The 22,842-nt window shown below is 42.5% G+C and overlaps 1 protein-coding gene across 1 annotated transcript; it reads left to right on the forward strand.

The window, feature by feature from the left end:
* Positions 1-2,231: 2,231 nt before the first annotated feature.
* LOC127332838 (arabinosyltransferase RRA3) lies at positions 2,232-5,510 on the forward strand. The gene is made up of 2 exons (XM_051359179.2): positions 2,232-2,548; positions 4,027-5,510. Exons 1-2 carry the CDS (start codon positions 2,363-2,365, stop codon positions 5,113-5,115), a joined length of 1,275 nt encoding a protein of 424 aa, XP_051215139.1. The 5' UTR covers positions 2,232-2,362; the 3' UTR covers positions 5,116-5,510.
* Positions 5,511-22,842: the final 17,332 nt, after the last annotated feature.

The following is a 22,842-nucleotide window of genomic DNA, read 5'->3' on the forward strand; positions in this document are numbered from 1 at the left end:
GGTGACATGATTTTGAAAGATCACATGCACGTGATCGGGTTTCATCACAATACCTCTTTTGTTGTTACTAAGAAGTTAAGCACACCGCCTTCCTATTATCTCTAGAGAGGTAATATAAGAAAGGTAAAAAAACCATGCCAACCCCCAAATATTCTATCACTATCCAAGTGCAAACTACAATGGTAACTAAGGGTTTCCACATGGTTGCAGCAAATGGCCATTGGTTCTTCTAACTCTCCCTAATGCATGAGCAATGACTTCAATGTACTTATTGTCACCGTGATACCTTTTAGCCCCACAAAATACATTTTGGCGCAACCTATATGTTTATGTGCATAGGCATAAACTCACAGATGTCTCAAAGGACTTGATCTGCGTCTACCGGTCAACATAGATATGAAAACCCACATAAAAACAAATTAGGAAAGCTTTGGAACAACTAATTATTCTTCAGGGCAAATAATATTTATAATAAAAGTGAAGCATTAACTACATAAGAACATAGGGATACAATATAGGGAGATGGTGATGGTGGTGGAGTCGTGTGTACGAAGGAGGCATGTCAGTGCTAGCCCCAAGGACCACCCAGGAGATGGTAGAAGTGCCCTACTTCTCTTATTTCTTGTATCCCACTAGAGAAGGTGTGTTCTTCCCTTGCCCTTGGACTTGGTGGAGGTGTTCTCCAAGTTGGAGACGAAAATGGAGCCCCACCTCTCTCTTTTTTTGGCTGGTAGGGTTGGCTCCCTAAAATGGATGACTATGTACTAAGTGCCAAGACCTTTACTTTATTTATTGGCTCACCCTTACCATATAAGGGTTGGGAGGGGAATTAGAGTCTCCCATTAATTTCCTTTTTGTTTTCGTAAATCTAAGGAAGCAAGCCGAGAAAAATTGGAGTTAAAACGGCAAAGTTATACCCATTGTCTGTGGTTGTGACCGTGTGGTAAAATCATTGATCCAACCATCCTTAGTTGTACGGGTGGCCGATTCCCGTTCTAGACCCATGCAAGGTTCAATATTTTAGTCCCAAATCTTTGTCCAGACATCGATTGAGGTGATTTTAGACTTGTTGGTTTCACTTCAACGAGCCTACAAATCTCAATGTATATGTTGCATATTCGGTTTGAGCAAACAATGGGACCTTCATATCTAAAACTCTCATATGGTCTTGCATATGATGCTTGTAACTTCTTCGGATTGACCCCAAGTTATCCAGTTTGGTGGCGTTGAAGTCGAGATGCACCATCAAGACAACTCACACATGCCTACTCCATTGAGGGTGTTTGGATCCATCAAAGCACATGGTTCAGTGAGAGTCGGTTGTTTCTTCCTTTTATTAGCGTTGTTTTCCGATGTTTCTGCAAACAAGAAAAAAAATTCACCTAGCAGTAAATTTTAAACTAAGAATTATCGATAAAAGGTATGATGGTTGCTAAGTTAGGAGTATGTTACTCCCTTTGTTTTTTTTATTACTTTGCGTTTTAGCATTTTGTAGAGTCAAAATTTGTTAATTTTGACAAAAAAAAATATAGGAAAAAGTATCAGCATTCATTAACTGAAATACATATAACATAAAAAAAATAACTTATGATGATTCAAATACTATAGGTTATTCGTTGTCGATACTTTTATTCTTTGCTAAATATTAATCAAACTTAAAAAGTTTGACTTTGACTAAACCTAGAACGCAATCTAATTATTAGCGGAGGGACTAGTAAGCAATATATGGCAAGACGTTTATCTTAATCATTCTCTAGCTAAATTTAATCTCTATGATTTTAAAAACATAAACAGTAGTCACTCAAAGTAGCATTGAGAGATAGTATTTTGTACGAGTATAATCTTTTATATGCTTTTTATCTTCCTCAAATAACGTAAATAATAAGATAAAATCATTATCTAAGTTTTGAAAAATCATTATCAGCCATGGTATACTTCTTCCGTCCACAACAAACTTCATTAACTTTAACTAACTTTTTAGCAAAAGTAGCAACATTTATAACACCAAATTAATATGGCTAGGCTCTTGATATGTAGTTCAATAATAGTATAGTACTAGTTTGATCTCACTTACTATTTTTGTGTATAAATCTAGTCAATTTTAAAAATATTAAACTTCTAAAAATCGTACACATTCGCGATCCGCGGACGGATGGAGTACGTGCATGCCCTAATCCAATTTTCCGTACAGTTCGTACCACTTAAACAAAGCTGAAAGCCGGTCGTCACGTCTCGGCCAGTACTCTGAAGAAAACGAGCAAGGAATCTTGCAAATTAACGGAAAAAAAAGGAGAGAGGAACTACCCATTCATTTCCATAGTTCTCTTCCGATCTCGGCGGCGGCGGCGGCGGCGCCGAGGAGATGGCCGGCCGGCGAGAGGCTCCTCTGATGCGCGGCGGCGGGGCCAGCGGGCAGCCGCTGTCGCGCGGGTCCCGCATCGCGGCGGCGGTGGCCGTCGGCGTTACTCTCGGCTGCGTCTGCGCGTTCATCTACCCCGAAGGCCTCATCTCCCGCTCCCCCGACTCCGCAATCCATTGGCCTCGCCGGGTAACCTATTTATCCCTTGTTCCTCGCCTGTTCGTTTCGTTGTATGGGAGAGAAAGGGAGACGACTTATTAGTCTTGTGGTTTATCGTGGTTGAAGGTTTACCAGTCTTTGATCCTCTTGTTGTGAGATCAATCATATACGATTCTTGTCGGACGAATGCAACAGTGTAACTGCAGTTGATGAATCTTAGAATCGAAATCAACCAGGTATGCGTGAGAACTATGAAGTGTTAGGGAATTTGGGATGGCGTGTATTTTCCGTTTGGACCAACTGTGAGCACACTGTTGGAGAATGCTTAGAAAACGGGTGATATGAAATCAGTTGCCTAGATAAGCATAAAACATTGTCATAACCTCAAAATGGATAAGGGGGGCGCTCAGAAGTTGATTATTGTAGTGGAAGAAGGCAAGGTTTGCATTTTGCTCTGTTTTTCAGGTTTCTGCTGTACTTTGTGATTACACAAGGATGTAGTTATGCTGTTTATTACATCTGGTAAAGTAGTTGGTACTCAGTAGAATCATTGGACTCTTGTATTGTTTTCAGCGATGTTTGCAGCAGGTGCTGCTAGATTGGGTAGCAAATCATCACCTTTGCACAATCACTAGCATGTTTTGCAATTCCTGCAACCAGTAGCTTGTTCACGTGTTATGTTTAGCAGCACATGTATTCATTATTTTATCTTTGAATGAGCAAACAGTACTTTTGAGCACTTGCTGTCAGGTTTTGGTGCCATAGCTGGCATATATTCAAGGTCCTAACAGTAAGCTGAATCAAAGAAGTATGTGGAAATGAATTTGACCAAAACATAAAGCAGACACACAACTTGTTAGCAATGGGGAGGGGAAATTGCAAACAACCTTAGAAGATAGAGAACAAAACTGTGAACTTAAACTTCTAGGTGATTTGATAGTTCTCACTATCTACACTCTACTCTGTAAAAGCCTCCTCCATGTAGTCTGAGCTTTCACCTTCAGATTATTTTCCTTGTGCTTTTGCTCTCACGTAATTCTAAAATACTGGTTATTTTAGTTGTTATATTTGCTACTATTCCTACTTCATGTGTTTCAAAGAAAAAAAAAACCTTTGTCAGTCTTGATATTAATTTGATGGAACATGTTGTATTTAAACAAATTCTTTGTGTCTAAAACCATTGACTTTTGGGGTCTTTTCTTGCTGTAAGATAGTCATTTATCCTGTCATAGGCCTTTATGGTGCAGTTATTTGGTTCATAACTTCATATGCAGTGGTACAACATAAGATAGTCATTTTCTTGAGTATCCTGCACATCTATGTTGAAAGCCAGATCATAATTTTCAGTTGGATTTTATACATTTAGATATGCTTCAGCTGGCTTAGACATTTACATATCTCTTGTGGATTGTTTAATAACTGTTGTAACCGTAGGTGCATTTTGCTGAAGAATATTTTGCTTGCATAACGTGCTGCTCTTACAACGTTGTTTCCTATCTTTATGTTAGGTTGACTCAGTTGCTTGCAAGACACCTAAGGAAGTTGCTAACGTGAAGTCACAGTTGGCATCATTGGAGAGAAAAAATGCTGAGTTCAGGAAGCAGATAGATGAACTCTCGATGAAGCTTCAATTGGCTGGACAAGGAAAAAATCAGGCTTTTTATAGTGCTGGTCCTTTTGGTACTGTGAAGGCTCTTAGAACAAATCCAACAGTTATGCCTGATGAATCTATCAATCCCAGATTGGCCAAGATATTGCAACAGGTTGCAGTAAAGAAAGAACTGATCGTTGCAGTGGCAAACTCTAATGTGAAAGAGACGCTTGAGATGTGGTTTACTAACATCAAACGAGTTGGAATTTCAAATTACTTAGTTGTTGCATTAGATGACAATGTAGAAGACTTTTGCAAGTCCAAAGAAGTCCCAGTTTACCGGCGGGATCCAGATGAAGGCATTGATAGCATAGGGAAGACAGGTGGAAACCATGCTGTTTCTGCTCTGAAATTTCGCATATTGAGGGAATTCTTGCAGCTTGGTTACAGTGTTCTCCTCTCTGATATTGATATCATGTTCTTCCAAAATCCCTTTGATCACCTTTACAGAGATTCTGATATAGAGTCCATGAGTGATGGCCACGACAATATGACAGCTTATGGTTTCAATGATGTGTTTGATGAGCCTTCGATGGGCTGGGCAAGATATGCACACACGATGCGTATATGGGTCTATAATTCTGGATTTTTCTTCATAAGGCCAACCATTCCTTCAGTTGAGCTTCTGGACAGGGTTGCGCGTCGACTCTCTCGTGAACCCAAATCTTGGGACCAGGCAGTTTTCAACGAGGAACTATTTTTCCCCTCACATCCTGGTTATGAAGGTCTCCATGCATCCAAAAGAACCATGGATATATATCTGTTTATGAACAGCAAAGTTCTCTTCAAGACTGTGAGGAAAGATGCTCAACTGCTGAAGTTGAAGCCAGTGATTGTTCATTTGAACTACCATCCTGATAAGGAGCAGCGGATGAAAGCAGTGATTGAATTTTATGTTAATGGAAAGCAGAATGCACTTGAGCATTTCCCTGATGGATCAGAATGATAAAAGCTTATGAGGGACAGGACATGACCATTCTCGTTATCCATGGTTTTTGAAACTCTAAATGGAAGCACATATTCGTAATTACTACAAAGAATACATCATCATTTTGGAATTGCTTGAGATGTCGACTCTGAATGAGGATCTAACCCCAATAGTTACGTAGTTGGTCACTTGAATGTCGTTCTCTATACCTTCAGGTACTTGATTGGGCTTAAACATTTATATGTCTGTAGTTAATAATGACTAGCAGTATCGTCTGTGCAGCATAGATTTATGGTTTTATATCTGCTATGAATCTCTGATGCATATTGAAATATACTTTACCACACAAAGAAAATGTACTCTTGTTGGTTGTTAACCAATGACAGCTATAATGACCATATTTGATTAATCTACACTGGCATAATCATTCCGCACCAGAATAACTGGATCAGTGAGGGATACTTTGGATTTTTTATGGACTACTGTGGAAGTTGTACTGTACTTCATAATGCGGGGGTTCATATAATCTCACATGTTTGTATATTGGACTACACGGTTTGTATGGTCAACCACAGTTTTAACATATACATATACATGCAGTTTTTTGGTGAAATAAAAAATATGCAGTTCAGGTATGTAAGATGTGCAGCAAAATTCTAACTTTCTGTGTGTACGATCAACTGATTAAATAAAATACGCAGTTCAGGAATCTAAGATGTGCAGCAAATTTCTAACTTTCAGGTTTCAGCGTTCGTCCTGCTCCTAGACTCAGGAAATTCAAAAATAATAATTAGAATTGTCGATATAATGATCTAGTATTTCTTATGCTTCTAAATTTTCATTCAGAACAAAGTTTGTATCCCTTAAAAACTTCAATATTTAACCAGAACGCATTAACGATGATGCTAGATGATTAAGGAAATGCAAAAGTTTATTTATAGTAACTGAACCTTTTGTTTTTATCTATTTTATTTAAAATTTCTATTGCATTTTTTTCATTAATTAGATCCCTTTGGTACCATAATATTATTTCTAAAATCATGTCATATACTTTCTTTACAAAATAGTACTATGGATCGGAGGAAGTAGTTTACTTTTATGTTTATTTTTTGTCTTGGCAAAAATAAAGAAAAGAAGGATATGAACCTATTATTAAAAATAGATAAAAATTAAAAATTAAAATATCAAGAAATTCTGAAATAAAATTCCGGGTGTACTTCGTACACAAGTTTTCGAGGAAAACAAAATTTTATGTGGCCTGTGTAAAAAAGAAAAAAAATGTTACGTGAATAGTCATGTTAGAGCATCAAAATTTGTCTTTTTACAAGGGACACAAAAATGTTTCTTTTAAAATTTATATACGAAACATAGGATGCCTAGATTTACATGCTGAATTTTATTTCAAATATTCTGAAAATTTAAAAATATGTTTTCTCATAACGGATTCATATGTACCCGTGAGTTCAATTGGATTTTCCATGAATTGTGTATTAGTGTTACTGTGAGTGCGGTGAATATTTTGTAAGCACTTTTTTTTGCGATCTATCCAAACAAAGAATGTCCAGAGTTGGCGACTCATATTATTTGAGCTGTTTAAATGTTGCTAAAAATATGAAATAACTTTACAGCACAAAAAATTACAGGGATCTATTAATGAAAAAATAGAGCCGGAGTATATAGATTGTGAAACAAAACATATAGATTCAACGTTGATGATATTAATGGGCTGAATTCACATCGTAATTTGAACTACCTACTATTCATAGTTATATTTCTCATATTTTTGTTTCTGGAGTTTTGTTTGAATTTTGACATGATTTTTGTGACATGATCGATACATCTTATGTTCATATCTTTATTTTTATGGGAACTCTTTGTGTCTTCGGGAAAATTTTCTAATTGGGGAGTACATGATGGCCGGTATTATAAAGGTACATTCTGTATCGAAACAAGTTTGACCTATATGAAGCGTAAGTTTTGTCCTCAGTGGAAATTTCTAAATTTGACAAAGTTTGTAGAACAAAAATCAACAACTAAAATATCGCAAAAATACAGCGTGAAAACATATTTCATGAGGGATATGTTGATATTGATTTCACCGGAGATATGCCAAACATAATTTGGATGAAGAAATGCAGAGTCATGCTCATATTTCTTTATAGGAACACCTCTTTTTTTCTGTGAAAAATACACCGATCTATTAATAATCATCAACAATAGTATAAATAGCTTAAAAAGTAAAGAAAAATACAAATTGGTACTCGGACCACCTAGCGATGACTACAGACACTAGCACGAGCTGAAGACGCGCCGCTGGCCTCGGCCCCTCCATCGCAAGAGCCGGGCAAAGCTTGTCGTAGTAGATAGATGGGAAGTCGTCGTGCTAAGGTCCCAAAGGACGAACGCACCAGAGCAACAATCATCGCCAATGATGACAACCGTAGGTCAAAAGAGACTGACATGAAAACACCAACAAACACGAAAACCGACCGGATCCTAGGAGATCCAATGGGCACACAACTCCACGCGCCCTCCGTCAGCACTAGATGCACCATCGGAACGAGGATAGGGTGGGGAGAACCTTATTCTGACTTCAGGATGTAGCCGCCGCATCACCATCCCAAAAAATACACTGAAAAGCAAGCTAAATTAAGAACGAAAACACCCCAGCGGCGAGGGACCGTGGTCCACCACACCTCCAAGGCCTCTAGGTCACCGGAGGCGGAGCGGACCGACTGTATCACCGGTGAGGAGGATGGAACCCTAGATGGGTTTTCTGGCTTCCGCCTCCTCATGGTTATCTCTCCTTGTAGGTACCGGTTCGGTAGGTTATAGGGAAACCTCTTAATGTAGGTAATGGAACGTACAACAATAAGTGGTCTACCTTCCACATACATATATCGCGATAGATCCTAGAGTATGTGATACAAAATACACTAAGCAAGGTGAACAAGAATTCAGGATAAGGGCAAGTTTTTTTCTTTCTAAAAACAGATATTGAAGAAGATTAACCACAAACAAGCGTAGATTATCCAGTACACGAAATGTGAAAAAAAACTGTAGAACAATTAATTATTTGCATACAAACAATTTATAAATTCAATATATTTACAATGCAATGTAGTTGCTCATGTGCATGGGTCTCTATGCAAGTTTTCATCTGATGGGTATGTCATTTCCGAAATTTTGTAATCCCTCGATCTTTTACAATTTGTTTGGAATTAATTCCCTTGGAGGGTGTTTCCCAAAGGTAAGAGAAAGATGGGCTAGGGCAAACTCAAGTCATGGAGCGGGGCGGCGCAGGCCTGAGCCCGTGTAGCACCTCCAGGCTTGGTACTCTTTTTTAATTTTGCGGGAACGCCCATGGGTCCTCCTCCCTCGCACCCGCGCGCCCTCTAACCTCTGCTTCGCTGAAGGATTTTTTAACTGGGCCTCTATTCGCGGCCCAGCTCGTTCCCGCTCGTTTGTTCCGCGCGCGTATGGTTTTATGTTCCAGGCCTGGTTCCTTCGTTCCGGGCCCTGTTTTGCGCGTTTGGGCTGCTCGTGCTGACATTGGAGGTCGCTCGGTATATAAACTGGTCGGAATTCGTCTCAGCTTCCGAGGTGGGACTATTCTTCCGGGATTTGTTCGGTAACAACCGTCCGCTTCCGGAATAGTTGATTGGGCCTCTGGAGAATCTAAGCCCATCAAAGATTAACGCGTAAACTGCTGGCAAACATTATCTCGCACGCTCTACTTTATCGATAAAGACAGAGGCATGCATGCTCCTGTCTCGCTACACTGAATAAAGTGCTGCTGCCGCAGCATGCATGCACTCGATCATGTGCAGCGCATATGGTCGCGTTTGTGTTGCTGATTTTTTGGCTGTTGTGTATCGGTACATGCATGCAGCAGCTAGCTATTATTTTATGGTAAACTATGATTTAGAAATAACACTAGCTAGCTTTCTCGAACGAAAAAACTAGTGCAGCGCGTGTTTTGCTTTATGTAGTGGACGAGGTGTACGTGATGCTAGATTAGTGCAGCGCGTGTGTTGCCTGGTAGGAAAATAATAGTACGATACGATCTGTTTGAAAAACAAAATAGTACGACACGATCACACGCGGCCACGCCGAAGTATAGAAAAGAAAGACATATCGAGAATGGGACGGTGCCGTGCAGATCTGACTACATACTTAATGATCTGGAGAGATTAACACATATATAATTTGCACACACATGGAAATAAAAATAGCGTGGATCGCTAGCTAGACTAATCTGTACGAAATGAAAAAAGAAAGACCGGCATAAAACAGAAAAATAAAGCTAGAAGTCTGGATTAAAAATTGTTCAACACAGGAATCTCATGGAACGAGAATTTGTCGTCCGAAAAAAACAAATATTGTTCAACATCGTAGACGGTGGGGAACAGGAGCCTGAACGGAGGGGAACAACTTCCTAGATGGAGGGGAACAACATTGTAGATGGTGGGAACAAGAGCCTGGACGAAGGGGAACAACTGCCTAGACGGTGGGGAGCAGGAGCCTGGATGAAGGGGAACAACTGCCTAGACGGAGGGGAACAACATCGTAGACGGTGGGGAACAGGAGCCTGGACGGAGGGGAACAACTGCCTAGACGGAGGGGAACAACATCGTAGACGGTGGGGAATAGGAGTCTGGACGGAGGGGAACAACTGCCTAGACGGAGGGGAAACATCGTAGACGGTGGGGAACATGAGCCTATACAGAGGGGAACAACATTGTAGACGGTGCGGAACAAAAGGAACCAAATTTTCAGAACAACTCACTCTACACTAGGGAACAACGAAAATAGACAGAGAGGAACAACACACTAGAAAGATGGGAACAACAACCTAAACGGGTGGGAACAACAAAATAGACGATGGGGAACGACACACTAGAAAGATGGGAACAACAATCTAGACGGGTGGGAACAACAAAATAGACAGAGGGGAACGACACACTAGACAGATGGGAACAACAACCTAGACAGATATGAACAACAAAATAGACAGAGGGGAACTACACAGTAGACAGATGGGAACAACAAATTAAATGGAGGGGGAACAATAGATTACATGGTGGAGAATAACAACCTAGATGGAGAGTAACAAGAGACTAGACACAAGGGAACAACGACCTAGACGGAGGGGAACAACGACCGACACAAAGGGGAACAATGGCATAGAAAAAGGGAAACAATGACCTACACAGAGCGGAACAATAACCAACACGGAGCGGAACAACAACCTACACGGAAGGGAACAACGGCCTAGACGGAGAGGAACATCGATCGACACGGAGGGAAACAATGTACTAGGAAAAGGGAAACAACGACCTACACGGAGCGGAACAACGACCTACACGAAAGAGAACAACGACCTAGACGAAGGGGAACAACGACCAACACAGAGGGGAACAAATGTCCTAGAAAAAGGGAAACAACGACCTACACGGAGCGGAACAAACGACCTACACGGAAGGGAACAACGACCTAGATGGAGGGGAACAATGGCCTAGAAAAGGGAAACAACGATCTACACGGAGCGGAACAACGACCTACACGAAGCGGAACAACGACCTACACGGAAGGGAACAACGAACTAGACGGAGGGGAACAATGATCGATACGGAGGGGAACAACGACCTACACAGAGCGGAACAACGACCTACACAGAAGGGAACAACGGCCTAGACGGAGGGGAACAGCGACCGACACGGAGGGGAACAATGGCCTAGAAAAAGGGAAACAACGATCTACACGGAGCGGAACAACGACCTACATGGAATAACGGCCTAGATGGAAAAAAGAAATAAAACAAAAAAATAAAAAATTAGAAAAGAAAAATTAATAAAAAAATGTAAGAAAGAAGAAATAAAATAACAAGAAGTTGTACATTTATAAAAGAATGTATAGTAAGAAAGAAGAAAAAAGAAAAAAATAAAGGAAAGAAGAAATGAAACAAAGATGAATGATAACATGAAAAAGAAAAAGAAATGAAAGAAGAACAAAAAAGAAAAAAATAAAGACGTACATGTAGTGGTAGAATGAAAAAGGGAAGTCAACCAACGAAACCGCACAGGGAACAGGCATGCACGTACGGGGATTCATTGCTTCAAGGCACAGCGGCCAGCCTGGCAGTTTGTGCGCTCGCTCATGAATCGTGATCAATTCTGGCTCCCTCGTTCGCGATTAACGGGCCAAGCCCACGGTAGGAAAGCTTCAGCGAACCGTATGTACGGAGCGCGCGCGCGCTAGGGAGCATTCTCCACGCCCATAGATAGTTGGGCTGGTTTAGGACAGGCTTCTTAGGTGGCCTTTCTTTCTTCGTGCGTTCGTCCTAAAATTCCTTATTTTTTGAGAAATTTCTCCTAAAATTCCAGCAAAGCTGGATGAAACGTAGTGACAATTCCCACGGCACGCTGCCAAAGTAGCACAAATGTTGCATGAACTCGGAAAAATCGCACTCCGATTAGAAGCAGAAGGAAGCACATACGGTTGGGACAAGCGGTCGAGCTGGGCAAAACCTATTCGCAAAAAAAAAAAAAAAAAAAAAGAGCTGGGCAAAACCTATACACCGACAAGGTCGGTGGCTACCGGCCACCGCACACCCCTGGTCGGGTATGGGTCAGGCCCATTTATGTCTGTTTAGCCTGTAGTAGTTCGATTTTCCTTTTCTTTTTTCTTTTCTGGTTTCTTTTTTCTGTTTTTCTTTTCTATTTTCTGTTTTTAGTTTTGTTTATATTTTTTCAGATTCAAAAATTTAATTTTTAAAAATTGTTCAAATTGAGAAAATGTTTAAATTCAAAAATGTTCAAATCTGAAAACCGTTCAAATCTAAAACCTTTCAAATTTGAAATCTGTTCAAAATATTTTCAAATGCGAAAATATAAATAAAATGTTTAAATTTGAAAATGTTCAAATTTGAAAACCGTTCAAATTTGAAAACCGTTCAAATTTAAAAACCGTTTAAATTTGAAAACCGTTCAAATTTGGAATCTGTTCAAAATATTTCAAATGCAAAATTATTGAAATTCGAAAAATGTTCAGATTCTAAATTTGTTCAAATTTTTAGAAAGTTTAGATTCAAATTTTGTTCATATTCAGGAAAACATAAATGAAATAGCAGAAGAAAAAAGAAAGAAAGGAGAGAAAAGTTACTGGGCCGACCCAGTGCCTCCTGCCTGGGGTTTGCGGACGATCAGCTTAATGGGCCGAGCCCATATACACCCGGGGGGTGTGCTGTGGGTTCGCTGCCACCGGGAGGTGCTGTCCGCCGACCAGGTCGGTGCAGACGCACCACCGCACACCCCAGGCCAGGTATGTTGGGCCGGCCCAAGTTTGTTTTTCTTTTTTCCTTTCTCATTTTCTCTCTGTTTTAAATCTGAACAGTTTTAAATCTGAACAAATTTTAAAATTGAATGATTTTTCGAATTTGAACAAATTTTGAAATTGAACGATTTTCGTATTTGAACAAATTTTGTAATTGAACGATTTTCGAATTTGCACAAATTTCAAATTTGAACAAATTTTCGAATTTGAAAATTTTCGAATTTGCGCACTTTTTAACTTTGAACATTTTTTAAATATGATTTTTTTTCAGATTTCAACAAAAAGAAAGAAAGAAAAACAAAATAAGAAAGAAACAGAAAAGAAAAAGGGAAAAAATAAAAAAACGAAAAAAGAAACAGAAAACCGAAAATAGAGAGCGAACTGGGCCTGGCCCAAACCCGACCAGGGGTGTGCGGTGGCCGGTAGCCACCGACCTGGTCGGTGTATAGGTTTTCCCACCGACTCGGTGAATAGGGGGATTTCCTATACACCGACCAGGTCGGCGCGTACCGCGCGCCGCACACCCCCCGCGCGGTACGGGCCGGCCCAGTTCGAGTGTTGGGCCAGTTGGCCACTGTTTTTTCTGAGTCATTTTTTCTGTTCTATTTTTTTTATTTCTGTTTCTTTTTCATTTCTGTTTCTTTTTTCGTTTTTAAGATTTAATTTTTAAAATTTACATATATTTTTTAATGTAAAATGCTCTAACTAAATTTTTTTGAGAAAATTTCAAATTCGAAAAAGTATAAAATTGTTCAGATGCGAAAATTGTTCAAGTATAAAAATTGTTCAAATTCGAAAATTGTTCAAGTATAAAAATTGTTCAAATTCGAAAATTGTTCAAGTATAAAAATTGTTCAAATTCGAAAATTGTTCATATATAAAAAATAATATTTTTTTTGAAAAATATTTGTTCCAATTTAAATTTTGTTCTAATTTAAAATTTGTTCCAATTTAAAAATTGTTCCGATCTGAAAAATGTTCAAATTTAAAAAATATTTAAATTTCTGAAAAATTTAAATAATTTTAAATAATTGGGTCTAAAAAGAATCAGCTTTTTAAAAACGTAAAAAGAAAATTAAACAGAAAAAACGAAAAAGCAAAAAAACAAAAGTGGGAATGTGTTGGGCCGGCCCAACAACCCGCCTGGGGGGTGTGCGGCGCCTGGTCCGCGCCGACCAGGTCGGCGTACAGCACCCCCCGTGAATAGGAGCCCCCGTCGAGCTGAAGACTCGTTAAGACCTCGATTGGGCCGCATCTCGTCTGCCGCATCTTGATTGGGCCGCATCTCGTCTGCCGAGCCCTCGATTGGGCCGCATCTCGTCTGTCGCGGCCAGCGTGGCCGGTAACTTCGTCGAACCTCGATGTTCCGTTGTAGGCTGCAGGTGTACCTGCTAACCTGCATGGTGACGCGACCAGTAAAACATTCCAAGATCGACCCATCCCGTCTCTCCTGAGCCGAGATGGATCTTGTTTGTGGCAAGCGCAGGGCTGAACCAGGCACATGAGTCTGCCCGTGTTTAGGCTGGTGATAGTGGTAAGTATTATGTAGTAGTATCATGCATATGATACTACTACATGATACTATTTCTATAGTGGGTAGTATCATGGAGTAGTATCATAGTCATTTATATTTATTATTCTTAAAAATCTCAATGCAAATTTGTGTACAAGATTTGTTTAGCATTATTTTTTCTCGTTGTTTGAGCTATGATACAGTATCTACCTATGTTACTCTAATCACCTCTCTCATATTTAATTAGCCGCCACATCAGTATTTTTGTGCCAATGTACATGATACTAGCTATGATAGTAGCACTATGGCTAGCCTTAGTCGTAACCGTGGGCGAACGACTTGTGCTGGACTCATTAAGGGCTTCTCGATTGGGGCAACCATCGGGTCCTAGCCTGCCTGAAATAGTCCACGCGGACCGTCCTTGCACGCTCAGCACGATGATCCAAACGAATCTAGCCGTCCGAAGCGATGCATTAGTCCAGCAAATTTGGGAAGCCGATGCATCTGCGTGGGTCCTCCTATGATCGCCTTGTGAACCGAGGGCCTGCATGGCAATGGCCCAACGCCCTTCTTCCTCTAGCCATCGATGAAAGTAGGCTGACTCGAAAGCTTCCCGCGTTGCCCGACTTCGGAGATAACAATCTGCCTTCACCAATGCAGGCGTTTTGGCCTCCACGCCGGCATTCAATGCCTTGGTCTTTTTAAGTAGGCCAGCGGCGGCTACTTTTATTCCGCATCCTCATCTTTTTTCATTCCCCCACAACCACCGCATGCATCTCGGTAGTCATGGCTGGTGGCATAGCCTCAAGAGGAGGGGTGTCTAGGACGGCCATAGGGCCCTAGGTGTGGCCGAGGCCGAGGTCGCCGATGAAGGTGTGGTGAGATAGGTCGGAGTGAGCCGCTACTATCCCCACCGCCATCGCCTTCCTAATCCTCGCCTGAATCCTCGCCATCGACCTCTCCGGTTTCAAGTTCAACGTCACCATCCACGTGGGCATGGACTGGGACAGGCTGCGCCTGCCCCAGAAGTTCCCGTAGATCGTCGATGGGCAAGAGCCCCACAACATCGTACTGTGTGTGGCCGGCGGCACAACCGGCATGTGGTCAGTGGAGGTGTTGCTCAATGGCCAAAGTTAGATGTACCTCCACAACGGCTGGATGCAGTTCACCCGCGCGAACGCCGTTAAAGTTGGACACGTCGTCGTTTTCAATCACGATGGCCACGACATGCTCACCGTTAAGGTTTTCGACGAGACCATTTTCCACCGCCACTACCACACCGACGAGGATAACTAGGAGAGGGCGAGACGAAGAGCATGGAGTCTTCTACGATATTTTTATTAATTTCTACTAGTTTATTGTACCAATTTGCTTCAAACAAATTTGTCTCCAAATATGTATGTAATTTAACATTTTGTATGAAATTGCACCAACACCGAACCGAACGGGTCAGCCGTTGGACGCACTGGCCTGGCAGGCCGGACCACCACCCACAATATGTTCGCGGGCCGATCCAAATAAACCAAAACGAACTAGCTCTAAAAGCATACGTGGAAACGAGAGACAATCGAAAGTCCAATTCCGACCCAAAGATTGCACGTACATATATTTTCACCGTGTCCCATAGAGTTCGGGAAATTCGGTGTCCACGAGCCTAAACCAAATTACTGGTGGAGATGCTTTAAATGCGCAATTGTACACCGAATTTCCGAACTCTATGGTACACGGGCGAAACATATGTACGGGCAATCTTTGGCCGCTGGACCTGGACCCTCGTTCGCCTCTCTCTTACACACATGCCTTCAAAGCTACTCCCTCTAATCGCCATTAATCCACGTGACAATTTATTAGGACCGGTGGGACCGCGGGAGTATCTCAGTAGATTACCCTGCATGCAGCTCCGTCTTCCGTAGCCTGGTAGCAAGTCGTCCAGAGATTGCGTACGTGTAGAGGGCCAGGTGAGCAGCAATGGTTCGCTTTTCCCTGTGCTCGCTCGCTTCCCTGCCGGCTTCTATCCGGTCGCGCGGGCATCATTACGGCGGCCCTCCTACACTGCACGGGCACATGCGCCACCGGCGGCCGATCCACGGTCGTCGACAACGACCATGCATGCGCACGTCACGGCCTCTCTCTCCCTTGATCAGAAATGCCGTACTTGAGTTCTGCCATTTCAAGTCAAGATCTCAACGGAGGGCTGTGCTCCGGTGTCCCCCCCTTGGCGAACGACGTTCAGGTGGTAACGTGCGTTTGGTTAATGACCAGAAAATATGGATGATCCCATCCCAAAAGCTAAATATTTCTGAAAAAGGCTGGACCATATGATCCGTGAATTTGATGACTAATCTCACTAGCCGCCTGAGAATCCATGGTCGTCGACGCGACCCCGACACCTACCACCGTCGTATGTGTGGCTCCCCAGCTCAGCGGCGGCCACCATGTCATGGCGAGCGGTGGGTTTGCTTTTCCGCGTGGCTCCCCAGCTCGGCATCGGCGGCCTCTAGGGCGCGGTAAGCGGCGGGCTTGATTTTCAACGTGGCTCCCTAGCTCGGCGGCGGCGGTCTCCATGGCGTGGCGAGCAACGAGCTTGCTACGTCTGCGCCACATCCAGTCGAAAGAAACGGCCTCGCTAAATATGTGCGGGTAGTGACCTTGCTAGGCACGGGTAGGCGGCCGCCCGCTAGGTCCGGCCTCCACCACAAAAGGAAAAGGACCCGTTAATTACATATTAACCGGTGTGTTAATGGCATATTTATCCTTTTCTATTAATCGTTAATTAAATATATTTTATCCCATCCCATCCCGTACATGTTTGCCCATGAACCAAACACACATGTTAAGTCAACCTACGAAGGAGTATCAGCAGATCCTAGCCGTCTAAATAGAACAAAGTTTAGAGGGGGGACACCGGAGCAATAGCCCTCAACGGATAGTCAGATACATCCATTGAGGTACGTACGTACGTACTCGTCTAGTCGTGTTAGATCATTGTAACCAGACCAGCTAGGGAAGACAAGGGGCTGTCACGCCCGTACGGCTGTCGGCTGATCCTGTTTATGCGTCGTTACTTAACCGGCCGGCCGGCCGGAGATCCGCTAAATCGTTTTGGCTCAGTGCCTACAGATCGAGCAACACCCCGCGACGCCATTACCCGTACGTGCTTCGCTTCCCACCGACCTGCATGCATGCTTCATTGCCACATCCAGTGAAGTGAACCACTCTCGTACTAGTCTGCTGCATATTTTATCCGTACATGTCCCAAGCAGAGATCATAGGTCATAGCTACGAAATCGTTCATCTCTTCGCTTTTTTTTTTCGCCTCTCTCTTTGTGAAAATCTAAGACCCGTCTCCGGGTGCCGATGATCTGTGCATTGCGGGCACTGGGATGTGCACCGCGCGCCAGCTTCACACAGTGTCTACCTTGCTCGACATGTTTCACGTCCATTCACCGCTACCATATCCGTTCCAAATTAATTGATTGAGCTTTAATTTGTTTACATATGCATTTATCAACAAGCTAAAACGAGTCTAAATACAACGGAGTACATCCGAATAAGGCATGCCAAATCGCATCATAGCTGGTGTCACCAACTTGAAAGGAAGTTGCGGAAATCACCAACTATTGCGCAAACTACTCACTTACATGTTTTTACACACACCACCAACTATTTGTATAGTGTCGGTTGCACATAGGTCCAAATCCCAAATTAAGTTGCTTGACAGTAGATCTGGCCACTGGGCCCCATGAGGTATCGATGATGTGGCATTGTGGATCCACATGTCATCAGATATTTGTCTCGGAAATTTTGGAAGGTTCAATTTTTTTTCAAAAAATCTTGGCCAAATCTCACAAACGTTAATGAAACTTCCAAACGGCTCATCAAAATTGTTTTGACTTTTCACATGCTAGTTAGTTAGTTCATATTGTTTCAACACTTCAACTACTAGATTTAGTTTTTTTTTTCTTTTTTTTAAATGACCATTGGTAAAATCTCATAGAAATGCCAGAATAACAAACGATCAATCGAAATTGTTCATCATGTCTGTTGATGTACATTGTTGGTGAATATATAGTTAGTGTAGTGAGTAGTTTATGTAGGCAGGACAATAGTTGTTGGTGATTTCTGCAATTTCTCCCCACTAGCTACCATACAAACGCTGAGAGATTTGGAAGAAGAAAAATTGGAAACCGTCCATTTCCATCGATGCCATAGCCCATATTTCCATCCCATCGTCATCGAACGGCTGACAATCATCACAGTGATGTACGCTATATGCAGTGCTAGTACATGACATATTCCTGAAACGTCGGCTTCATGACGCGACGTCGTCCTTCGTGTACCACTTAACAGCAGTGGAAATTCTCGACTGGAGTTTGAAAAGGAAAGGGCGAAGCGGGACATGTCAATGGCGCAAGTAGCTCGAGCTGCTTTCTGCATGGAATCATTCTGCGGGAGGTACCGGGAGCTACTTTTGCACGGTGCCATTCCTCCATATGCATGCCCCTGTATGATTCTATTGCTGTTCACAGGACTGCTTCCCGTTCTGCTTTGGGGATGTGGATGTGTGATCTCCATTCCTTTCCACATATGACACAATGGATTGAACAGTTTTGGTGAATGAATCGATCGGGCACAAATTATTTGCATGCATATGGTATACGGATCACATGCTAGTGAACTGCCAACGAATATGCTGACCAATCAGAGTGTCAAAAATTTACGGTTCTTCATAGTTGTGCCGATTGCTCGCTCTCCACCTTCTTTCTCATTTGCAATGCTTCTTCCTTAACCAATCTAGCTCGGTTGCTTCATGGTCACCACGCCCTAAGAGAGATTCATGCCTGTCTCTCACTTTCACTCTCCAACCACCCAATTTTGATCCTTTGCCCTTTGGCACGGCCGGCAAAAATAGGTTCTGTGTTAGGTTGTGGTTCTGCTGTAGGGTTTCTCCGATTCGTGCTCCATATACATGGTAGATTGTGATGGAGAAGGGAAAAATGGGTTGGCTATCAACATTGTAGCAAGAGACGGCAGTTAGTTCACATGTAAATTGTTGTTGTTTCCCCTTTAAAAAATAGGTGAATTGTTGTTAGGCGGAGATGTGTCTCCGGTGGTGGAGAAAATTGCAAGAAAATCACCACAATTCAGACATTGCCATGAAAATAACTAAGAGGCAGGCACCCACCGCCTGCGATGAAGGGGGAGAGGGGAGCGATGGTCCCAATTGTAATGGTTTTTTGCAATTTTCTTCCGGTGGTGGAAGCAACTAGAAACAAGGAGAAGGTACAATAGCGTTGGATATATCCACGGTGTTGGGGGATCAACTAGAAACAATGAAAATCTACAATAACGTGGGATGTAGCCACCGTAGAAAGGGAAGGATGAGGAAATAGAGCTAGGGTAGGGTTTGCGGGCTGGGTTGCCAGGGCTAGATGCATCTTTGAGGATATCAGGTCTAGATGCATCTTTGAGGATATGGGGGATGCTGAATATTAGCACCCGAGGATGATATCAGGTGATTGTCATATCTCATCCGTTTTGTACCGACATTTATCAGCATCATCTCGCAGTTCATCTTTGAGGATGTTTCATTGGAAGTTATATTTTAAATATTGTTTCACTTTTCCGTGAACTCTTTGTGAAAAAAGTTGTGAAAATCTTGATGAAAATATTGTAACATCCAAGCTAAATAGTGTATGCAACCTGAACGAAACATTGTTATGAAACCTCTCGAAAGAGGCATTCGGGTACATCTTTTTTGCAGGAGGGTTTAGTAAGTTCTCCTCATCCTCCTCCTTTGACGCTTGCCTCCGCGAGATCAGGCATCAATCTATATATATCCCTTCTAGCTCAATACCAGAAAACCCTACACTCTAGCGAATTATCTTCCCTTGGATTGGTCACACTTTTTTTAAACAAGATAAAAGGCTTGTCATTGATTTAGAAGAAGTTAGATTCGTCACTCTCACGACCCACCCTTACCACTCTGGTGAAGTATCTAATCACCTCTATTGGGGTTTATTAGAAAGAAATGTACGGGGCGTCATGGTTCGGAGAGAATATACATGCTGCTGTCCATTATCAATGGCAAAAAAGGTATTTACCGTTACTAATAATCCAGCGGTTATGACCACTCGGACGTGGACACGATGTGCAGCGCTGGCTGGGACAAGCTAGCAGCCAGTATCGCGGATTGCATGGATATTCGTGCCGGCCGGATGGTTGCCGGTCTTTCGGACATCAGCAGGAGCGAGCTGCCTGGCAAAATGACCTCGCATGCGCATATGCATGCATGCACCAAGCATGCTCAGCTTTAGGTCAGGGCATGACCACTGACCGACGACAGCACATGAAAAGTTTGCATTCTCAACCACAAGCTGCTTCGATCGTAGGCGCAATTACATTTTGCTCCCTCCATTTCAATTTACTCCATTTGATGGTATGGTCATAATTAAACTATGTCATGGCTCTTTTGATTCATAGGATATCATAGGAATACAAAAATCATGGGATTGAGATGTTATGCCTATTTCAATCCTATGAGAACATGAAGTATGTTTAATTGTAGCAACATAATTTTTCATGAGGTATGATCTCATATTTTTTTAATATGATTTACACTACAAAATTTATATAGGATTACTTCCTACAATATATGTTCCTATAAATCAAACAATTTATTTAGAAAATTTTCTCGTACAACCGAAATCCTATATAATTTCTAACAAATTCTATGAATTAAACGAGTCCCCAAAGTTTGATCAAGTACATGGAACAACTATGAATGTGCACAATACTAAAGTATTTTCATGATGATTCTAGTAGTAGCATTTACTTGATATGTGCAGGTGAATATTTTGTTCCAATTATTTGGCTAAAATTTTCATGAACTGACTTTAACCAAATCTAAAATGTGGAGTAATATAAAACGGAGAGTATACTCTAACATCCGATAAAGTAGACTATCAACTAGTGACCCTGCCATGCATGGTCACACATGAGAACGAAAACAATGACACGCCCAACAAACACTATGCATCACTACATCGTTCATGCATGCAGATCGAGGTGAGTGATTGTCTTTCTCTCCCACACTCTCCATGAATCGCTACCTCCGAGAGCCCAGAAGGAACAGTTGAGGGTAAGGAAACATAACCAAACATCTTAGTACGTTTACGCTGAACTAGCTCTAGAAGACTCAAAGTAACATCTTTAAGTATGATATTTTTATGCGAAAAGAACCGCAGATCTATTAATAATCATCAACAACAGTACAAAGAAGAATAAAAATTATAAAAATTATAAATATGTCTTTGTACCACCTAGCAACAACACTACAACGAAGGAGCGCCACTGTTCTCGCCCTTGCATCACCGAAGTCAGGCAAAACTTGTCGAAGTAGAGCTTATCATAGTAGACGAACATGAATCGACGTGCTAAGAGGCCCAAAGGATCAACGAAGTAGAGTATCAACAATCACCAATGATGAGAACCATCGATCGGAAGAGCCAAACCAATAACCACGTCATTGAACACGAAGACGGAGTTGATCACAAGAGATCCACCGGACACACAACTACAAGCGCCCTCCGCTGGCGCTAGGTGCACCAGCGGAAGGACGATCGGGCAGATAAGACTTTATTCTTCCTTGAGGATGTAGCCGCCGACTCATATCATCCCGAAAAAGATTAGAAAACAACCGACCCTAGATTAGTTTTACGTTGTCGCCTTTGTCTCCTTGAGCTATACATATTGGTTTACGCTGAGTCTCCTCTTTTACGTCTGTTTTGTTTAAAGAATTTGTATAGGAAATTTATAGGGTTAAATCCTATGAGAAATTTTCTTATGATGGTTGTTTGATTTGTATGATTAATTTCTATAGGATTTTTTCCTGGAGAATCATTTGCACTAGATTTCATAGAAAATCAAACATTCACCCGTACCTCTTTTTTCATAATCCTTTGCTTTTCTGTGATGGAACCAAACAAACTTTGGTCATATGAATTTCTATAAGATTAAAGTGGGTATATCATTACAATCCTTTTTTTTTCTATTCCTACGTTTTTCCTACCCTACAAATCAAACAAGGCCTTAGAGCATCTCCAGTCGTGTCCCCCAAACCGTCTCCCAAACGGCGCCGGATCGAGCATTTGGGGGACGAGTTTTGTCCGTGCCGCGTTTGCGGGACGTCGCTCCTCAGTTGCATCCCCCAAACGCCGTCCCCAATGAGAAATTCAAATAGTTTGCATTCAAAAGAGATCGTTCCCGCCGAAGTCGTCGTGATCAGAGTAGCGGCGATCAAAGTACTGGGCACGCGATCATATTACTGACCGACGTAAATTAGAAGAAGGGGTTGGGGTTGGGCGACGCCGACGCCGATGGCGCATCCTGAGTCGACGTAGGCCCGTCGATCACGATGAACTCGTCGTGATCTGCCCGGTGTGCATGCTCCATCGCCGACGTCGAGGCAGAGGCCGACACAGGTGTAGTAGCAGATGCTGTCGCAGACGCGTATGCCGGATCTTACTCCGGGGTTGGGGTTGCTATCGCTGCCGCTGTCTGGGCTGCCGCCTCGAACGCCGCCTCGGCCGCCGCCATTTTGGCTTCGATATCGTTGAGGATCTGGCCTTTGATTAAGTTGTGCGCTGCCCGCGTCCGGGGAGACATTCCTTCTGTCGACGCTCTCAGCAGGGACATGTCGTCGCTGCGTTTCTTCAGCTCCATCTTCTCCTCTTGCCTCTTGAGCAGCGTCGCCCACCTTTCGTCGGCCTTTTTGTCGCGGGAGAGCAAGGTCGAGGAGACCTCGATGAGGCACTGCATGAGCGATGCCTGCGTCTTCTCGAACGATGCAGCGTCGGCCAAGGCGGCCTTGGCAGCCTTGTTGCCGATAGGGCGCC

This window comes from Lolium perenne, chromosome 2, assembly GCF_019359855.2.
Source record: "Lolium perenne isolate Kyuss_39 chromosome 2, Kyuss_2.0, whole genome shotgun sequence".
Lineage (NCBI taxonomy): Eukaryota > Viridiplantae > Streptophyta > Magnoliopsida > Poales > Poaceae > Lolium > Lolium perenne.

Excerpts from the sequence above, each read along its gene's own strand:
- LOC127332838 (XM_051359179.2), top strand. The coding sequence starts at position 2,363 with ATGGCCGGCCGGCGAGAGGCTCCTCTGATGCGCGGCGGCGGGGCCAGC. Across the intron at positions 2,549-4,026 it reads CAATCCATTGGCCTCGCCGG|GTTGACTCAGTTGCTTGCAA; the intron begins GTAACCTATTTA and ends TCTTTATGTTAG.